This window comes from Lontra canadensis, unplaced genomic scaffold, assembly GCF_010015895.1.
Source record: "Lontra canadensis isolate GAN:19392208 unplaced genomic scaffold, GSC_riverotter_1.0 scaffold15, whole genome shotgun sequence".
NCBI lineage: Eukaryota > Metazoa > Chordata > Mammalia > Carnivora > Mustelidae > Lontra > Lontra canadensis.
The window spans coordinates 20,364,831-20,383,124 of NW_022631009.1; the positions used below are offsets into that span (position 1 = coordinate 20,364,831).

Sequence of the window (18,294 nt, forward strand, 5' to 3'; positions counted from 1 at the left end):
TATATAAATAGGAAAAACGGTACTAAGGTTTCCAAAATATTCCACTAAAAAGAATAAAAAGTGCTAGATGGTCTGTGTGTGCATCAGACAGTTTTTATTGAACATGAAGACTTTCTTGGTATGGCTTTACAGCCGAGCTTCACATAGAAGATACGTGATCAGAAGATACTTATTTAAGTCTTGTTCTGGTAAACCCCTTGTAGTGGTTATTCCTCAATATAAAAAACAGTAATATTCACAGCCATTTATTATAAACAGTCTACTATTTGGAAAGCTGTTATAATTTTATTAACTGTACTTATTTGTAGAGATTCTTCTTAGTTTTAGATAAGGAATATTTTATTTATAAAGTTTATTTGTTTAAGCAATCTCTATACCCAATGTGGGGCTCAAACTCACAAACCCAAGATCAAGAGTCACACACTTAACTAAGCCAGCCAGCTACCTAGATAGAAGGTTCCTGAAGATAATATGAATTGTTTAGAATTTAAAAATCAAATATATAATTAAGAGTTTAAACCTATTTTGGTGTTTTGGTTTTTTTTTTTTTTTCCTCCAAATGAAACACTATCCAGTGATCTAATGCAGTTAAAATAAAATCCAAACTCTCTTTGATATATAAGGCCCTTCATAATTTAGTCCCTTCCCAACCCTAAATTTTCGTTATTATTCTTTTCCTCCCAGCCAGCCATAGTCTTAAGTGTGCAAAACTGATTTCTACTCAAAGATCTCTGCTCTGCCAGTACACTCTTGACACAAACACTCCAGGAGTATTTGCATGGGTAGGTCATTCTTGCCATTAGGTATTAGACTAGGCCTAATGTAAAGAAATTTCCCAGGAATCATGGAATGCTACATCAAAAACTAATAAAGTACTGTATGGTGACTAAGATAACAAAAAAACACCCCACACTAGAGTACATCCACATCATGGAATAGTACTCAGCAATAAAAAAGGAATAAACTATTAAAAAAAAAAAAAGACATTTCCCAGGGACCTTTATCCCATAATATTGCCACATTACTCTCATGACATTTATCATTGTGTGAAATTTTGAGAACATGGACTGAGTGTCCACTGTTGAGCCAGGCCCTCTGCTAGGTGCTGCAAAGATGAATGTGTGCAGCTCAGTTTAGCATAAAAAAATAACTAGAAAGAATCATAAGGTAGGATAAGAAAAATGACAAGTAAAAAACAGGCAGGTGGGGAAACCTCCAGTAGGGGATCCAATTACCTTGTAAAGACACAAAGTATCTATGAATAATGCTACAAGAACTACAACCTGAAATGAAGATAATTTTAAAGGTATATTCAAATAAAATGCTAGTACAAATTTATTTTGGCAAAATTCAATAATGTTAAAATATTCTCATTCTCTAAACAAAACAAGGAGAAATAAACAAAAACTACCCCAAACAAACAAATCAAAAACTATGGTTAATATATTTGTGATGGAGATCACAAGTATTATATTCATTTCAGTCTCTAAAAGAAGGTCTTAAGGGTATAGCTATATTGAAATATCAACCTAATTCAATTTTACAGAGATATTCAATTGTTAACAGCTCTGGTCATAGTTTCCAGTTGTTTATATCTATAGTCTGGATTGCCTGCATCTAATTCTACTTGATAGCTCTTTTTTCAAGGAAAAACTTCAAAATAAAATTTCACGGAGGAGGGATAAATCAGGGGACTGCTAAATGTTTCTCACAGAAAAGGACATTAGAAACTGAGCATAACAACGGGAATCTACTAAGGGAAAAACAGACAGGGGATTTATGTTATTTTATTTCATTTTTAAAGCTTTAACAACATGTATTAATGTTCCAAGTGCAGTACTCACAGAATAATTCTGCATAATATGTAGAAGTTATGTCTTGTACATATATTTTTAAGTAAATGTTGACATAAGCTTCTTTGGATCCTTCACTTAAAAACAAAATGTTGAAGGAAGGCAACCTAGCTATTTAAGGCTTTGAATCAATCAGGGCATTATTATCTTTCTATCGATTTATCTATTCAACCATCCATCTAACAAGTATGATGTTAGGGACTGTAAGAACTACAAATTAATTGACATTATAGAGGGTTTTAAAATTTTATGATACACTACTGTGATGATTATATTCTGTTTAAATATGTTCTGTTTTTTTGAGTACCTACTGTCAGTAACTGTGCTAAGAAACAAAGAAGAAGACTGGCCAAGACAGATCTGTTCTTTTATCTATATGCCACCTATTCAGTTTGCCAAGGACACCCTTAGCTGATATGTATGGAAGAAAAACCACAGCCTCCTCCCCCTCACATTACATCCAAGCGCCAATCACCATGTAAAAGGGCAACAGTGATGAGGTGTGTAACCTGCATATCGTGGACACTGGTACAGTTTATTTTAGTTCTCAGTACTTCATTTCCTCAGGCTATAAAATACACTTAGACATAGTAAAAATGGCTGCTAAGAGAAAAAGAAACAAAAGCGATTCACTAACAATGAACTTTAGTCTAAGTGAAAGGTGTCAGAACACCAAGTATAAGAAAAGGAGTTGAATGAGAGGAAGCAAATCAGGGTTTATACTTAGCTCTACTTTTAAGTGACACTGCACAAGGCATGGAACCTCCTGAAACTTGGTTTCTTATCACTTATCACTCTTGTTCTGTAACAATTTGCTAAGAATGGTCCAGAGTTGAGAGAGAAAACTGCATGAGATCTAGAGGTATGAGGGAACTAAATACTGGCCAATATTTTCTCAAAGTCATGCTTTGTAAAAGAGCAAAATTCCGACTCAGTGGTGCCGGCAGATTCCAGCTTGCTTTCCTTCTTCTCGGTTCTGTGACCAGCTCTTTTTCCTGACCACTGACCCTGCTGACTATGCAGGCTCAACCCCTCCACAGAGGCGACAGCCTCCCAAGGACTTCACTCCCAAACTCTGGTGGTCCCTCCAGTGGCTGGGCGGGCCTGTGACATGTCTTTGATCCACAGTCCCCTTTAGATCCTTACTTCACAGCTTCTTCCACAATTTAGCAAGGCCATATTCCTAAATAAACCCCTTAGGCTAGAACACTTACAGTGGTTCTGCTGCCCTGACCGAATCCTAATGTATTCTCTCAACTGCAAAATTGAGGTTTTAGAAGGAAAAGATCTACAAATTTTAAAATGTGATCATTTTTATGCTTAACTTCCCTACGCCCTTCTCCCCCAACACAGAAACACGTTTTGATTAAAGACAAAAGCTGAGTAATGTGTGCAGCAGGAATGAATGAAAACCATTATAAAGGCTATTATTTAAAATTGGTCAAGAGAGGGAGCAAATTATTCTTCATGGAGTATCTTTTGGTATCTTTTGAATTTTACCTGTAATCCCTATTGAAAAGCAAAAATAGGATCATGTTAAGGTTCTGCTTATATTTCTAGCAAGATTAATTGGCACTACTAGGCTACATCAGATCTAAAATCTCTTGTCTTCATTTGAATCAGGATCTCTCAGAAACATCCCGCTACTTGATCTACTGGTTATCCTTAATCGTGTATCATTCAATCTTTCATTAATTCACTCAGCTCTTTATTAAGTAGCTATTATGTGCCAAGCATAATATTAAGTACTGGCTGTTCAGAAGTGAGTAAAACATGCCACATTTTCATACTCCTACCCTTTGGATCTACTGCTCTCTTAGTTCAAAATGCCCCTCACTTCTGCCACTCAGACTCCTTGGAAACAAATTCAGAAGTTGTATACTCTGTGAGACATTCCCTGAAAACCCACTCACAGAGTTAATCATTCATTTCTTTCTTTAATTTTCTATTTTGTACCTATGTCAATTTTAGAGTTCTTGTGTAATGTGTCGGTCATATTTATTAGCCTACGATATCCTATGTACACGGAAGGTGTTCATCCTGATTTTGATGTGGCTATTCTGTAATCCTAAACATCCTATACTTATGTTTACCACAGCATTTTACTCCCTACACTCTAATAGGTAATTAACTATTAATTCTTTGATTGGACACTGAGCTCTGCAAGGGACAGGAACATATCAGAAATTATTTCATTTTTTTTCTTTGTGTAAAAGACATTCTATGGCATATAACTGATGTCCAAGTCTTAATTTTTGATATGCATGCCAAGGTCACTCAATGGTGAAATGAACAGTCTCTATGCTGGGACAAATGGTGCTGGGACAATTGTATATCCATATGCAGAAGAAGGAAGTTGGACTTTTACCTCATACCATACACACACATACACACAAACACTCGAAATGGACCCACAATCTATAGGAACTAAACCCATAAAACTCTCAGAAGAAAACATAGACACAAGTCACTAAAAAGAAAATACCTAGGAATAAATTAACCAAAGAGGTTGAAGATCTGTACTCTGTAAACTATCAAACATTGATTAAAGAAACTAAAGATATAACAAATGAAAAGATAGTCCAGGCTGATGGATTGGAAGAATTAATATTGTTAAAATGTCCACACTACCCAAAGCAATATACAGATTCAATGCAATCCTATGAAAGTTCCCGGGGATTTTTCACAGAACTAGGACAAATAATAATAAAATTTGTATGGCACCACAAAAAAAACCCTCAATAGTCAAAGCCATCTTGAGAAAAAAGAACAAAGCTGGAGGGTTCACAATTCCAGATTTCAAGATACACTACAAAGCTGTACGTACTATCAGCACAAAACAGACAAACAGATTAATGGAGCAGAATAGAGAGCCCAGAAATAAACCAATGCTTATATGGTCAATCAATCTATGACAAAGGTGACAAGAATATACAGTGGGGAAAAGGTAGTCTCTTCAATAAATAGTACAGAGACAACTGAACAACAGAAGAATGACACTGGACTACCTTCTGACATCATATACAAAAATAAACTCAAAACAGATTAAAGACCTAAATGTGAGGGGCGCCTGGGTGGCTCAGAGGGGTTACCTTCGGCTCAGGTCATGATCCCAGGGTTCTGGGATCAAGCCCTGCATTGGGCTCTCTGCTTAGCGGGGAGCCTGCTTCCCCTTCTCTCTCTGCCTACTTGTGATCTCTGTCTGTCAAATAAATAAATAAAATCTTAAAAAAAAAAAGACCTAAATGTGAGACCTAAAACCATAAAAATCTTAGAAGAGAATACAGGCAATAGTATCTCCAATATTGGCCACAGAAGCATTTTTCTAGATAGGTCTCCTAAGGCAAGGGAAACAAAAGCAATTAAAGGCACAGCATAGGTAATGTAGGGATATTGTAACAGTACTGTATGGTGATAGATAGTAATTACATTTTTGGCGAGCACAGCATAGCATACAGAAAAGCTGAATCACTATGTTGTACATCTGAAACTAGTACAACATTGTGTGTCAACTATATGCAAATAAAAAAAATTAAAACATAGGGATAAATCTTCATGACCTTGGATCTAGCAATGGATTCTTAGATCAATTATAAAAACCTGTGCAAAGATCATTATCAAGAAAAGATCATTTATAAATTATATATCAGATAAGGATATAGCATTTAGAATAAATAAAGAACTCTTACAAATCATCAACAAAAAAACAACTCAATTTAAAAATGGGCAAATGGCTTGAGTAAACATTTTTTCCAAAGAAGATATACAAATGGCCAAAAAGCACATGAAGGGCTCAACATCATTAATCATTATGGAAATGCAAATTCAAACCATACCCAATAGGATGGTTATAGTTTAAAAAAAAAAAAAAAGTAATGTTGGTGAGAATGTGGTGGGATTGGAACCCTTGAGCATTGCTGGTGGGAATGTAAAATGGTTCAGTTGCTGTGAAAAAGAGTTTGGCAGCTCCTCAAAAGTTAAATATAGAATTAACATATGACCATAAAATTCCATTCTTAGATATATATTCCTAATACCTGAAAACAGGTACTGAAACAGGTACTGAAACTTGTACATAAATATCCACAGCAGTATTATTCATAATGGCTAAGAAGCAGAAACAGCTCAAATGTCCATCAGCAGACGAACAGATCAACAAACTGTGGTATTATTTACCTACAGTGGAATATTATCTAACAGTAACTAAGAATGAAGTGTTGATGGGACGCCTGGGTGGCTAAGTTGGTTAAGTGCCTGCCTTCGGCTCAGGTCATGATCCCAGGGTCCTGGGATCGAGTCCCCCATCAGGCACCCTGCTCAGTGGGGAGTCTGCTTCTCCCTGTGCCTACTGCTCCCCCTACTTGCGCTCTCTCTCTCTGACAAAGAAATAAATAAAATCTTAAAAAAAAAGGAAGTATCGACACATGCTTCAATGTGGAAAAACCTCCAAAATATTGCGTTAAGTGAATAAGGCAGACACAAAAGAACACCTATTATATGATTCCTTTCATATGAAATATCTAGAATAGATAAATCCATGGAAATAGAGTGCAGATTGCCATTTGCCAGGCACCATGGAGAGAAGGGAATGATGTAGAAGAAAGTACTTAATGGGTAAGGGATTTTACTTTAGGCTATAGAAAATATTTTAGAATGAGACAGAGATGGTGGTTATAAATAGGGTTGGTAGTTACACAATATTGTGAATGTACAAAATACCAGTGAATTGTCCACTTCAAATGGTTAATTTTGTGTAATGTGAATTTCAAACTCAGTTATTAAAACACACCGAAACACAAACTTTATTTCAATGAATTAAAGGAATAAATAGGACAGATACAGCTGAGTTAAGGTTAGATGGCCATAAAGTTTCCTAGGAAAATAAGGCCCAACTTTTTTGTTGACAGAATATGTAGTTTTTAAGATAATATATAAGGGCTCATGGGTGGCTCAGTCAGTTAAATGTCTGCCTCCAGCTCAGGTCATGATCCTGGGATAGAGCCCCGCACGGGGTTTTCTGCTCTTCTGCCTCTTACTCTCCCTCTGTGTGTGTGTGCCCTCTCTCTCTCTTTCTCAAGTAAATAAATAAAATCTTAAAGGAAAAAAAAAAAAAAAAGATGACCTATAAATTATGTAAGCTGAAAACTGAATGGAGTAGAGGAAAGCTAGAACTTGACCTGATGCCTACCACGTGATGTTTACAGATCAGGACTGGTATAGTGCATGTAAGGTGTGCACCAGATCCTCCATGCAGGACCAGCTGCTCGAAGTGTTGCCTGCATCCCTCTCCTGAAACGCAGGAAATTTTTCACTCAAATTTGCACCCTATTCAGGAGCATGTTCAATCACTTATCAATGAAAGGCTGTAATAATACATTTATATTTTTTATTTGAGAGAGAGAGAGTGGAGGGGGAGAGGGAGAGAGAGAACCTCCAGCAGACTCCCTGCTGAGCACGGAGCCCAACACAGGGCTTGATCCCACCACCTAAAGATCAGGACCTGAGCTGAAACCAAGAGTTGGATGCTTAACTGACTGAGCCACCCAGATGTCCCTGCTGACAATACGTTTCACACTATGAAAGTGCTCTGTACTAGGGATAAATCAATGGACAAGGATGGTGAAGATCTGTCTTCAGGATCAAGACAAAGTATATAGATAATTAGAATTAAATATTCAAATGATATGTTAAGAGCACAGAGAAGAGGTATTAACCTGCTCTTGTGGAGGCTCAGGCAAAGACTTCCTGGAAAATATGAGGCTTCCTGAGGCTTGATGAATGATGGGAGTTAGGCAAGAGAAAGAGGGGAGGGGGGAACTCTCCAGGCAGAGATCATGTATCAAGGTCTAATAGCAAGTGACAAACCTTATTTTCAGGAAGCTGAAAGAAGCTCATTATGAACAGAGCCACAGGGAAATCAGAAAAGAATGAGGGTAGCTGTATAAGAAGAAGCTCATATAGAGCCCACACTACTACTTGGGATTTGGTTTTAGGCACATTATTTATCTTGGTTAGGCCTCAGTTTCCTCATGTGGAATTAGGGAAAATAGTTCTCATCTAATATCATTACTACAAAAATTAATTTAAATAAGTTCGGTAAAGTGATAAGTATTATATAATCCATTATTAAAGTTGTTGCTATTATTAATGTCACGACATAGATAAATACAGTTTTGGTGGTAAAAGGACAGAACCCCAAAGCAATCAGCATTGCAAAAGGATTCAACAAAGTCTATATATAAACAATGTTTTAAAGAAATTCAATCAAATAAATCAGCATGGTATAAGCAACAGATGTTAGTAAATTTTACAAGCAAAAAAATAAATTAAAAAATGAGAAAATAGTTAATTTTTAAAATCATAAAGACCTCCAGGTTTACAATATACAAAAGTTTTTTTTTTTTTTTAAGATTTTATTTATTTATTTGAGAGAGAGAGAGAGAGAGAGCATGAGAGGAGAGAGGTCAGCGGGAGAAGCAGACTCCCTGCCAAGCAGGGAGCCTGATGCGGGACTCGATCCCAGGACTCCAGGATTATGACCTGAGCTGAAGGTAGTTGCTTAACCAACTGAGCCACCCAGGAGCCCCTACAAAAGTATTTTCAATGCCTAGTATCTTTGTTCTAGCAAACAGTTCTACCTAACTCTGATGAGAAACCACGAGCAGCCTGGGTGAGAGGGCAATAACTCTACAAATCGTATTGCTCTCGTTCAGGACTAATTCCTTTAAAAATGTTCTCTGTAAACATAGGTGCTTCAAGTTAAAGTGGACTAAACAAATAAAAGCAACCCAGAGCTTTTGTTACTTTTCTCCTCTTATCATCATAAACAGAAAGGAGAGACTTAGAAAAAATAATCTGACCTTGAATACAGTGGATTTCAAGGGAAAATGTGAATGTATCCTTAGCCTGAAGTGTAACCTTTCATCAAATAACAAGCTTTAAAAAAAAAAAATGCTGATATAACCTTAAATTTGTAATAAGTACAGTGTAACAGTTGGTAGGACCAGATTTCCAAGCAAAATCATTAATGCAGAAGTGGTACCCCACACTTAGGTTGGGCATGCTGAAGACTGTATCACCAACCGTTCTTCTGGCAATGAAACAGTAGAAAGTGTAGAATGTTTCTTAATCATTTCCTACCTGCTGGCCATATTCCACTCAAGGGCTGGGTTTTGAGAATTTCTTTCACTCTCGGTTAGCACCCCTCCTGTGCCACTTTCCTTCTCTGGTTTTAGTTGATCCCACTGTGCAGTACCAATATTGATGGACTGCAGGTCTATTTGGTATTGTCTGTCTTCAATTTCTGATCCAGGGTCTCGAAGAATTCCCAAGTTCGAAGCTCTCCTGTAAAGGTGATGAAAAAATGTAAACACATAAAATATTCTGTTTATTTTGTTCCTAACATAATATCATTACCATTTTTTCTTCCTTTGGATTACTGATGGACTCACTGGGTTAATCAAATCTCTGAGGCAGGTTTTAGGAAGTAACCAGTAGGATGACTTGAAAATGTACCCTAAACTTATGTACAGTAATCTACCCTACAATGATTTTTTACATTGTTCCTAGCAATGTACGGTTTTTCTAAGTACTTTCACATCCATGATTTCGGTTCTTGAGCTGCTGTGGAGGCTCTATTTTTATCACCATTTTTACTAAAGAGAAAATAATTCAGAGAGGTTGAAAGATTTAGGCAAAGGTACTGAGGTAGTTTACCGTGACAAAACCACAACTTAGACCCAGGCTTTCTAACTCAACACCCAGTCTTCTTTCCAAGGCTAATCAACTACCTTCTTCAGGCCTTTCATGTCTCCTGAGGAAAGAGAATAGAACTTTGTCAATCTACTACACTTCCCTAACCCTTGCCCTTGATTCTTTATACAACCCAGTTGCCACACAGACTGAACTGTTGAGAAGACTACACTGTTTTCATATGGAGACACACAGTGAGGATTATTGGCCCATACAGAGTTGAAACTTTGACTTTACTGGACCCAATGCTAAACAAAGAAATAAAATCATCAGTGGCATAAAGCTAAATTAGAGGAAGTAAATTATTACATTTTTTTGTGAGGGTTTTAGAATGAAAATAGCAAAGAAATACAGTAGGAAGAAAAGAACTGGGTTCAGGATTTGGAGGCTAGATAAACCTATATTTGCATGAGTTTGGGAACATTTAGTTTTGTTGGTTCACAAATGTTTTAAAGTGAGTCATCAAAAGGAAAATAATATTAGGTCCCTATGAAGGTTTCAATGAACACAACGATACAGAGATTAAAAATAACTTCACTAGTACAAGTACTAAAAAAAAAAAAAACCTGCAGCTATTTGAAAAAATACAATTAAATTAATTACATCAACTGAACACTAAAGAAATTAATTGATGGGGGTGGGGTGGGGAGAAGGAAGCATGGGTCCTGTTCTGAAAACTACAGAAACAGGTAAGGATCCAATTAAGACTGTGCTGTGGCTAAGTTAAGCAGTGTGGGTCAGACCATGTCCCCGAAGGCTGGTCAAATACTGATGGAAGGTGGATAACTGCAGCGACTCAAGATGGCAGGTGTCTAGGCCAGCTGCTGAGGAATGGAAATAGCATCTGTTGGGCCAGGCGAGGTTCTATTGCGCCAGACAAGGTACGGGCTGAGGCTAATGAATTCAAGTGAAGAAAGGGGCTGGGAAAGAACTGGAACTGAACGAGCAGGCAGTTCAGGTAGGGTGATATCAGAGAGAATTATAACAGAGAACAGGGTAACAAACAGGCATTAGTCTAGAAACCATAGTAGAAGCCAGAGAAAGAAATGGGATGAATTCTCATTTCTAAAGTTAAGAGCTCAACTTGTTGTTGTTGTTTTCCTTCTCTTTTCTAACTTAGAAGAATTGCAATCTAGGAATGGGGATGCAAAGAAAAATAGCCTAAAATTTTACTTGAAGCAAATAATTACATTAGAAATATAGCCCATAAAATGGGATATGAACCTTTTCAATTTGTCCTGATGAAAGTAAAGAAAAAAGAAAGCATGGGGGTAGAGATGGGAGGGCATAACATTTAGAATAACCCCATTTTGGTACAATGTTCTCGTTTTACCTTAGAATTGGTATAATTCTGCTTAAAGGCCCACCTCAGACTTCACTTTCTATGAAGCCTTTCCCAACCAACCTTTCTCCAAACTCATCTCTCTCAAATCTGCGCTCCTGGGGTTTCTCTATACTAAAAGCACAATAACATCACAATGACATGTCAGTTTTTCCCAATATATCATACATTTCTTGAAGTCAAGAACTAACTCTCCTATCAAGCTATCAGTAAATGCTGTTTCAGTTCACTGATTTGAACAGACACAAATCTTGACAAATCTCAAATGGAGAACCTATATGTCCATAGCCGTAAGAAAACAGCTTTTAAACAGCAAACTTTTGATTCAGATGCACATGAATTCAGATATACAGTAAACATCTTGGGCAGTTAGTGGCATAGCCTATTTCTTAGATTATTAATCCCCACACAAAAGTTACATTTCCTTATTTTAAACTAGCCAATGCCTTCTACACTTTAAATAAATTCCCTAAACATATTTTTAAGGTGAACTAAAATACTTTAAGAATCCTTGAAGAAAAAGTATGTTATGAGATACAGTCAGTGCTATATTAAAAGACAAAGTAACTCAGCCCAGCATTAACATCAGTCTATTTCCCTTGGCACATGGATGTTGTATAATTACAAGATTAAAACCACAAAACACTGAGTTTCATATCAAAGTTTTCCATGTAGGCTTGGAATATCCCACATTTTTTTTCTTAGTAAATTGAGCTATATTTCTCCATCTACCCCTGGAGAACATGACTTCCCACAGGTTCTTCTTCCCTATGCAAATAGTTTTGTATCATGAGCAACAGTCAGATACTTCTAAGTATTCTAATTTTAAAATTCCAAACTTTGGAGGCACCTGATGGCTTAGTTGGTTAAGCAGCTGCCTTTGGCTCAGGTCATGACCCCAGGGTCCAGGGATGGAGTCCCACATGGGGCTCCCTCCTCAGCTGGGAGCCTGCTTCTCCCTCTCCCTCTGCTGCTCCCCCTACTTGTGCTCTCCTGCTCTGTCAAATAAATAAATAAAATATTAAAAAAAATAAAATTCCAAACTTTTTAAGTATCAGGGTTGGAGATTTTATTTAATTTCATACAAAAGGAGAGAATATATCTGCCATTTTAACCTGATTTGAAAGTTCAGTGAAATTTATATTTGGGTATATAAGTCCAACTTAAAAGCTAATTGTAAAACCATTTAAATCTGAGTTGTAGAAAAACAGGGTAAGTGAAAGATTCACGTGAACTTTACCCTCAGACTATTTCCAATGATCATGAGCATGAAGACATTATTTAACTTCTCTGTGCTTTAGTTATTTCAATAACTAAATACAGAGATAAATAAAATATATGACTAGAAGTTATTCATAAGTAGGTCTATTATAAATTTAACGACCATTTCTGAATAGACTCTTAAATGGTTCTGAATGAATAAGATATCTAATCACCAACTAATCATAGATGCACAGGCACCAAGAATCAAACAAAGGCCACTCTTCTAATTATGAAAAACCATAATGAAAACGATAAAGGTTTAGTATTTCCAGGGTCACCTGCTTCTAAAATACGGCATATCAGAAACCCTGAATGTACCTTCTGATTGAAACAACTAGAATGCTTGACAAAAATTGAAAGTTACCTTTTTAAACACATCTTAGAGGCAGCACCAGAGAACAGAAACTTCAAAGTACCCCCCCCCAGTGCCCCGCCGACCCCACCAACCCCTCCCAAAGTGAAACCAGGAAAACTAATAAATAAGCACCTGCCAAAGCCAGCTTTTGCTCTTAGGTTTTCTGCTGAATCCTGCAGACACTGATTTTCTGCTCTGATAACTGTGTGGGAGAGAAAGCTCAAGGCCCACCCAAGACGATGAATCAACTTAATCGCAGACCCTATATATAAAGCCGGGGCCACAGCGGGCTACATACGTGGTCAAAGTGTGAATTAAAAACAGCCCTCCTGGGGAGCCTCTTGGTGATAGAGCAGTTCAGGATCTTGATTGCAATAGTGGTTACAAGAATCTACATGTGATAAAACTGCACAGAACTATACACACCTAAATACAAGGAGAACCCAGAGAACCGCTGAATCTGTATACAGCTGTGGACTCTACTGATGTCAACTTCCTGGTTTTGATACTGTACTGCAGTTATGCAGGAGGTTAGGCAAGACTTGAAATGACAAAACTCTCAGAAGAAAACATAGGGGGTAAGCTCCTTGGCATCAGTCTTGGCAATGATTTCTTGGTTTAGCAAAAGGCAACAAAAGCAAAAATAAATAAGTGGGAGTACATCAAATTAAAAAGCTTCTGTTCATCAAAGAAAAGTATCAACCAGATGAAAAGACAACCTCTGAAAATTTTGCAAACCCTATATCTGGTAAGGAGTTATATCCCAAATATACAAGGAACTCATACAACTTAGTAGCAAAAACACAACCAATTTTAAAATGGGGAAAGGATCTGAAATAAACATTTTTCCAAAGACATACAAATGGCCAACAGGGAAATGAAAAGGTGCTCAGTGTAGGGCAGTGAAAATACTCTGTATGTTACTGTAATTATGGATATGTGTCATATGTTATTTATCTGTCCAAATCCACACAACGTGTAACACCAAGAGTGAATCCTCATGAAAACCATGGAGTCTGCATGATTATGATGTGTCATCATAGTCCATCAGTTGTAACTATGTACAACTCTGCTGGGTGGGGGATGTTGGTAAAGCTCCCAAGTAATGAGCTACACATAAAAAGGTAGAATAAACAAAAAAAAAAAAAAAGAAGAAGAAAAAGAAAAAGAGGGAAGGAAATAAGAACAGAAATCAATGAAATAAAAAAGACAGGGAAGGATCAACAAAGCCTAAAATAGATAAACCTCCAGTAGTCAAAAGAAAAAAAAAAAAAGAGCTAAAGATAGAAGGCCTAAGAAACTAAATTTGCAATTAAAAAACCCACAACTATGATGCCGCAGAGACTAAACAGATAAGAGGATATTAGAAAGATTTCTAGTAACAAAGATTTTACAACTTATTGTGGAAAAAAAAATCTCTTATCTAATTTATCACTGTCCCCAAAGATATTTCTTAACCTTTTCACCATGGGATGAATATAAAGGTTGCCCTCTCATTTCTTCCACCGCATATAATGCTACTTTCCCCTTTCATAAGTTCTTTTTCTATGTAAAAATGACTACTTTAAAACTATATCCTGACAGTTAAAACTGCTGGTCATGTAATAACTAGTGAAAAGCAACCACGTACTTCCCTATTCCGTTCCTTACTCAAGACTGTCAACTCTATCTTCCTATCTCAAAGGCCACCAAGCAAACTTGCATTCCCTCATTCAGAGAGTATTTAGTGAGTACTGCATGCCAGGCCCTGTGACAGGCCCTAGGGATGCTGGATCCCTCTGAGGTCCCTGCCCTAATACAGCTTACAGTCTCACTGGGGATTTACAGGGAATAGCAAAAAGAGTTAATGCTATAAAAGGTTAGGTATAGAATGCAACTGGAAGCACAAAAACGGTACCCAGATCTAAGGGACCCAGGAAAGAGGAAGCAGTGCTTAAGGGAGTTCAAAACAGCCAAACTTCATTCCACATAATGAAAAAATTTTAAAAAAAAATTATTTCAGACAGAGGAAACAAGAGGTTCAAAGGTCCAGAGGTGTGAGAGAGCAGCATATCCAGAAAACTTGAAAATGTCCTGAACCATTGGTGTGGAGAGAAGTATGGAAGGAAGTAAAGTCACAGACTAGTGAGGCTTCAAGTCACAGACAGGGCCTTCCATCAGAAAGCGTCCGAGAACAGCACCAGGCCCAGACTTTGGGGGTGGAGGGGTGTGGCCCACAGGTCACGCTTGCCTAGCAAATTGGCATTTTCTCCTCTGCCAAAAAGGTTACAGAAATTATGTATTAGCACAGTAGTCCAGACTAGAGAAAGATCTGAGTTTCTGTCTTATTTTAAGAACTAAGTGAGATAAGGAGCCCAGCATAGAACTCGACACATCATAAAAACCTCAGTGACTATTAGAAAAAAAAAAATCATCCTACTTTGATTCTCCCTTCAGCCTCTGTAAAAAATATTAAATAACAGTGAAATAATTAGAAAGTGAGAGGAAGAAAGACTCACCGGATAAAGTACACATTTGGATTCTGAAAAAACAAAAGCCTAAAGCAAACAGCAGCACTGACCTTCCATTGAATTAATCAAACTGAGTGAATTCTACCCAAGGTATTTTTTTTTTTCTTTTTTAAGATTTTATTTATTTATTTGACAGAGAGAGGCAAGAGAAGGAACACAAGCAGGGGAAGCGGGAAAGGAAGAAGCAGGCCTCCTGATGAGCAGGAAGCCCGATGAGGGGCTCCATCTCAGGACTTTGGGATTATGACCTGAGCTGAAAGGTAGACGCTAAATGACTGAGCCACCCAAGGGCCCCTCTACCCAAGTGTTCTAATTTGTTCTGTTTCATCAATCTAAAAACATTTTAATAGTGTTCTGGGTTAGTTTGTAATAAACCCCCGACTTTCTAAGACAGAAAATAGTTCTTTAAAACTGTTTAAAAAACAGATTTTCTTCAATAATTTCTTAGTCTCCTGAGATATTAAAGCCAGGAAAGAATGTATTCTTGTACATTTTCCCAAGCATAAAATGTAAATCACTGTTACAAATAATATAGGTAGGCCATTTGGCTTATTAGCTTAGGTTAATATAAAAATGAAATATATTTTAAAGATTAGCTCTTATTTACAAACTTTGTAAGTTTGGTTTGAGTTTTCTCTGACAGAAATAAACGCAGGGTAATTTTTTTCAGACTTAGATAATAAAATCTAATTTTTCTAATTACTTGATCTGTATGACTTATTTTCAATTCTTTAAAGCCAGAAAACACACAGTGGCACATTGATTTACTTCATTTTCCACAAAGTACTTGCCTTTTTTTTTTTTCCCCCCTCAACTTGAAATACTCACTGATCTTTATTTTTTAAAGTATAAGATGCCCATTTTGGACATTCAAAGTACTTTATTTTTTAATACTAAATTTAAAAAACCATTCAAAATGTTTTCATTCAAATACCATATGTAAACTCCTACTAAGCACTCTGAGAGGAAGATGTCTTGTGAAAGATGTATTTAACTAGATCTTTTTTTTTTAACTAGATCTTTTTTAAAGGTATAAATACGTACAGTCACAACTTGAAGACAATTAATTTTCATTTTTTCAAATGCTGGAAATCATTTTACAACCTTTAAAATGTGATATTCCCTAAGCAAATGACTTTTAATTTAAAAAATAGCCAGTTAGAAGTGAAAAACAATTTTACTTCAAAGCCAAAAACAAAAATACATTTTAATCAAGAGAGCTTTGATTTAGTGCACTGCATTTTCACAGCATAAGAAACAACTGCAAAACCATCAGAGCAAAGAATTCTAATAAAATGTTACTTTATTAGAAAACTCATCGGAGGAAAAGAGCTTTGGGGCTTTAGTGAGGGTCAGGATGCCTAATATTAATAATATCTACCTTACAAAATAAAACTAACATCCCAAGTGTCCACCAATGGATGGATGGATAAAGATGTGACATACACATACATACAACAGAACAGTATTCAGCCATAAACACACACACACACACACACAAAGAAATCATTTGCAATAACCCAGATGGACCTTGAAGACATTATGCTAGTGAGTCAGAGAAAAACAAATACTGTGTGATCTCACTTATATGTGCAATGGAAACAAATGAGAGAGATCAGAGAAAGAAATCAGACTTTGGTTATCAGGGGCTAGGGACAGGAAGGAGAAATTGGAGAAACATGGTCAAAAGGTACAAACTTCCAGTTCTAACACATATCAGTGCTAGGGATGTAATATACAAGATAACTATAGCTAACACTGCTATATGATCTACAGGAAAGCTGTAAGAGAGTAAATCCTAGGAGTTCTCATCACAAGGAGAAATCTTTTCCCCGTTACTCCTTATCTTTTTATTGTATCTATATGAAAAGATTGATATTAGCTGAATCTATGGTCCTAATCATTTCACAATATATGTAAATCAAACCATCATTCTGTACATCTTACAGTGATGTATGTCAATTATTTCTCAATAAAACTGGAAAAAGCCAATATACATACAAACATAGTTATAAGATGAGTAAGTAGTTTTGGGGATCTAGTGTATAGCATAGTGATGATAGTTAATGGTATATAGTAAGAGAAGATCTTAAGAATTTTCATAAAAAAAGATAACTGTAAAATGATGGCTGTGTTTAATTAGCTTGATTGTGGTAATAATTTCAAACTATACACATATCAAATGATCCCTTGGTACACCTTAAACATATGCAAATTTTATTTCTCAATTTATCTCAATAAAGCTGGGAGAAAATACATGAAAATACCTTTTTAAAAGAAGCTTATATTATATTACTTCCTAATTAAGTTTTTTCCTAGAAATGTTTGATATCGTAAATGGAATAAAATTTTGTCTTAAATCCACATACCTCCAAAAAGCTCTATGAACTTTGCTCTTTATCCTTATTACAGTCTTTAAGAGCTTTTAGCAATTCAAATCAGGAAAGGGGGTGAGTTAAGATGCCCATAACTTCCTTGCCCTTAACACAAAAAGCTGCTTTATTGGCTAAAATGTAGGAGTTATAATTGTAATTGCTTTGCCCTTCCGAAACTCATCTCCCATACCATTTGAACCATTCAGCAGGTGGTGTAGGAGGATAAACTAAAGTCTGCAATAGTTGGTCAATAATATAATCATAAGGAACCAAAGAAGACTTTAAGTATATAACAGGAAACATAGCTTTAATGTTTTCCTTTTTAAATTGATTTAGTCTGGGTCAGGCCTTTTGTATGTTTACATAAGGAACAGCTCATGTTGAATCATTTATACTGCTCACTGCTGAATAGGCATATCTTTCGAGCTCACTGTGAAGAAATAAAATTCATTACTTACAGCTCAGTTGAGATCTACAAAACGTTAAACAAGCCAGAAAATAGGAATGTAAAAAGAAGTAAAATTTATATACATTGATTCAATTAAATTAATCTGCATTTTTATCACCAAGTATCTATAGCAACAGTAATTTTGAGAGTATACAGGGTAGGGGATATAAATAGTTGACCGGGCTGAGGACTACTGCTGATTTCCATGACCAATGGCAGGGGTTCTTGTCCTCAGAGGGTAGAAGAATGACCTGAGAGCTTGTTAAAAATGTTAAGTTCCCACCTGCAGAAATTCTGATTCAGCAGGTCTGGACTGGGACTGAGGAATATGCCTTCTCCCTTGTTTGTTTGTTTGAATGCAAACTAGCATTTTTATTGATTTTAAAACCAAATTCT

At 36.4% G+C, this 18,294-nt stretch overlaps 1 protein-coding gene across 6 annotated transcripts in view; it reads right to left on the minus strand.

Annotated features, from left to right (window-relative positions):
- Nucleotides 1-18,294, minus strand: part of VPS13B (vacuolar protein sorting 13 homolog B) — a 746,538-nt gene that overhangs the window by 266,541 nt on the left and 461,703 nt on the right. For all 6 annotated transcript variants that reach the window (XR_004382801.1, XM_032858607.1, XM_032858609.1 and 3 more), the window contains exon 31: nt 8,994-9,197. Coding sequence is in view for 5 of the 6 variants with exons in the window: in XM_032858607.1 (XP_032714498.1) it covers nt 8,994-9,197 (204 nt within the window). In the remaining variant the exon portion in view is untranslated. The remainder of the gene's footprint in view (nt 1-8,993; nt 9,198-18,294) is intronic.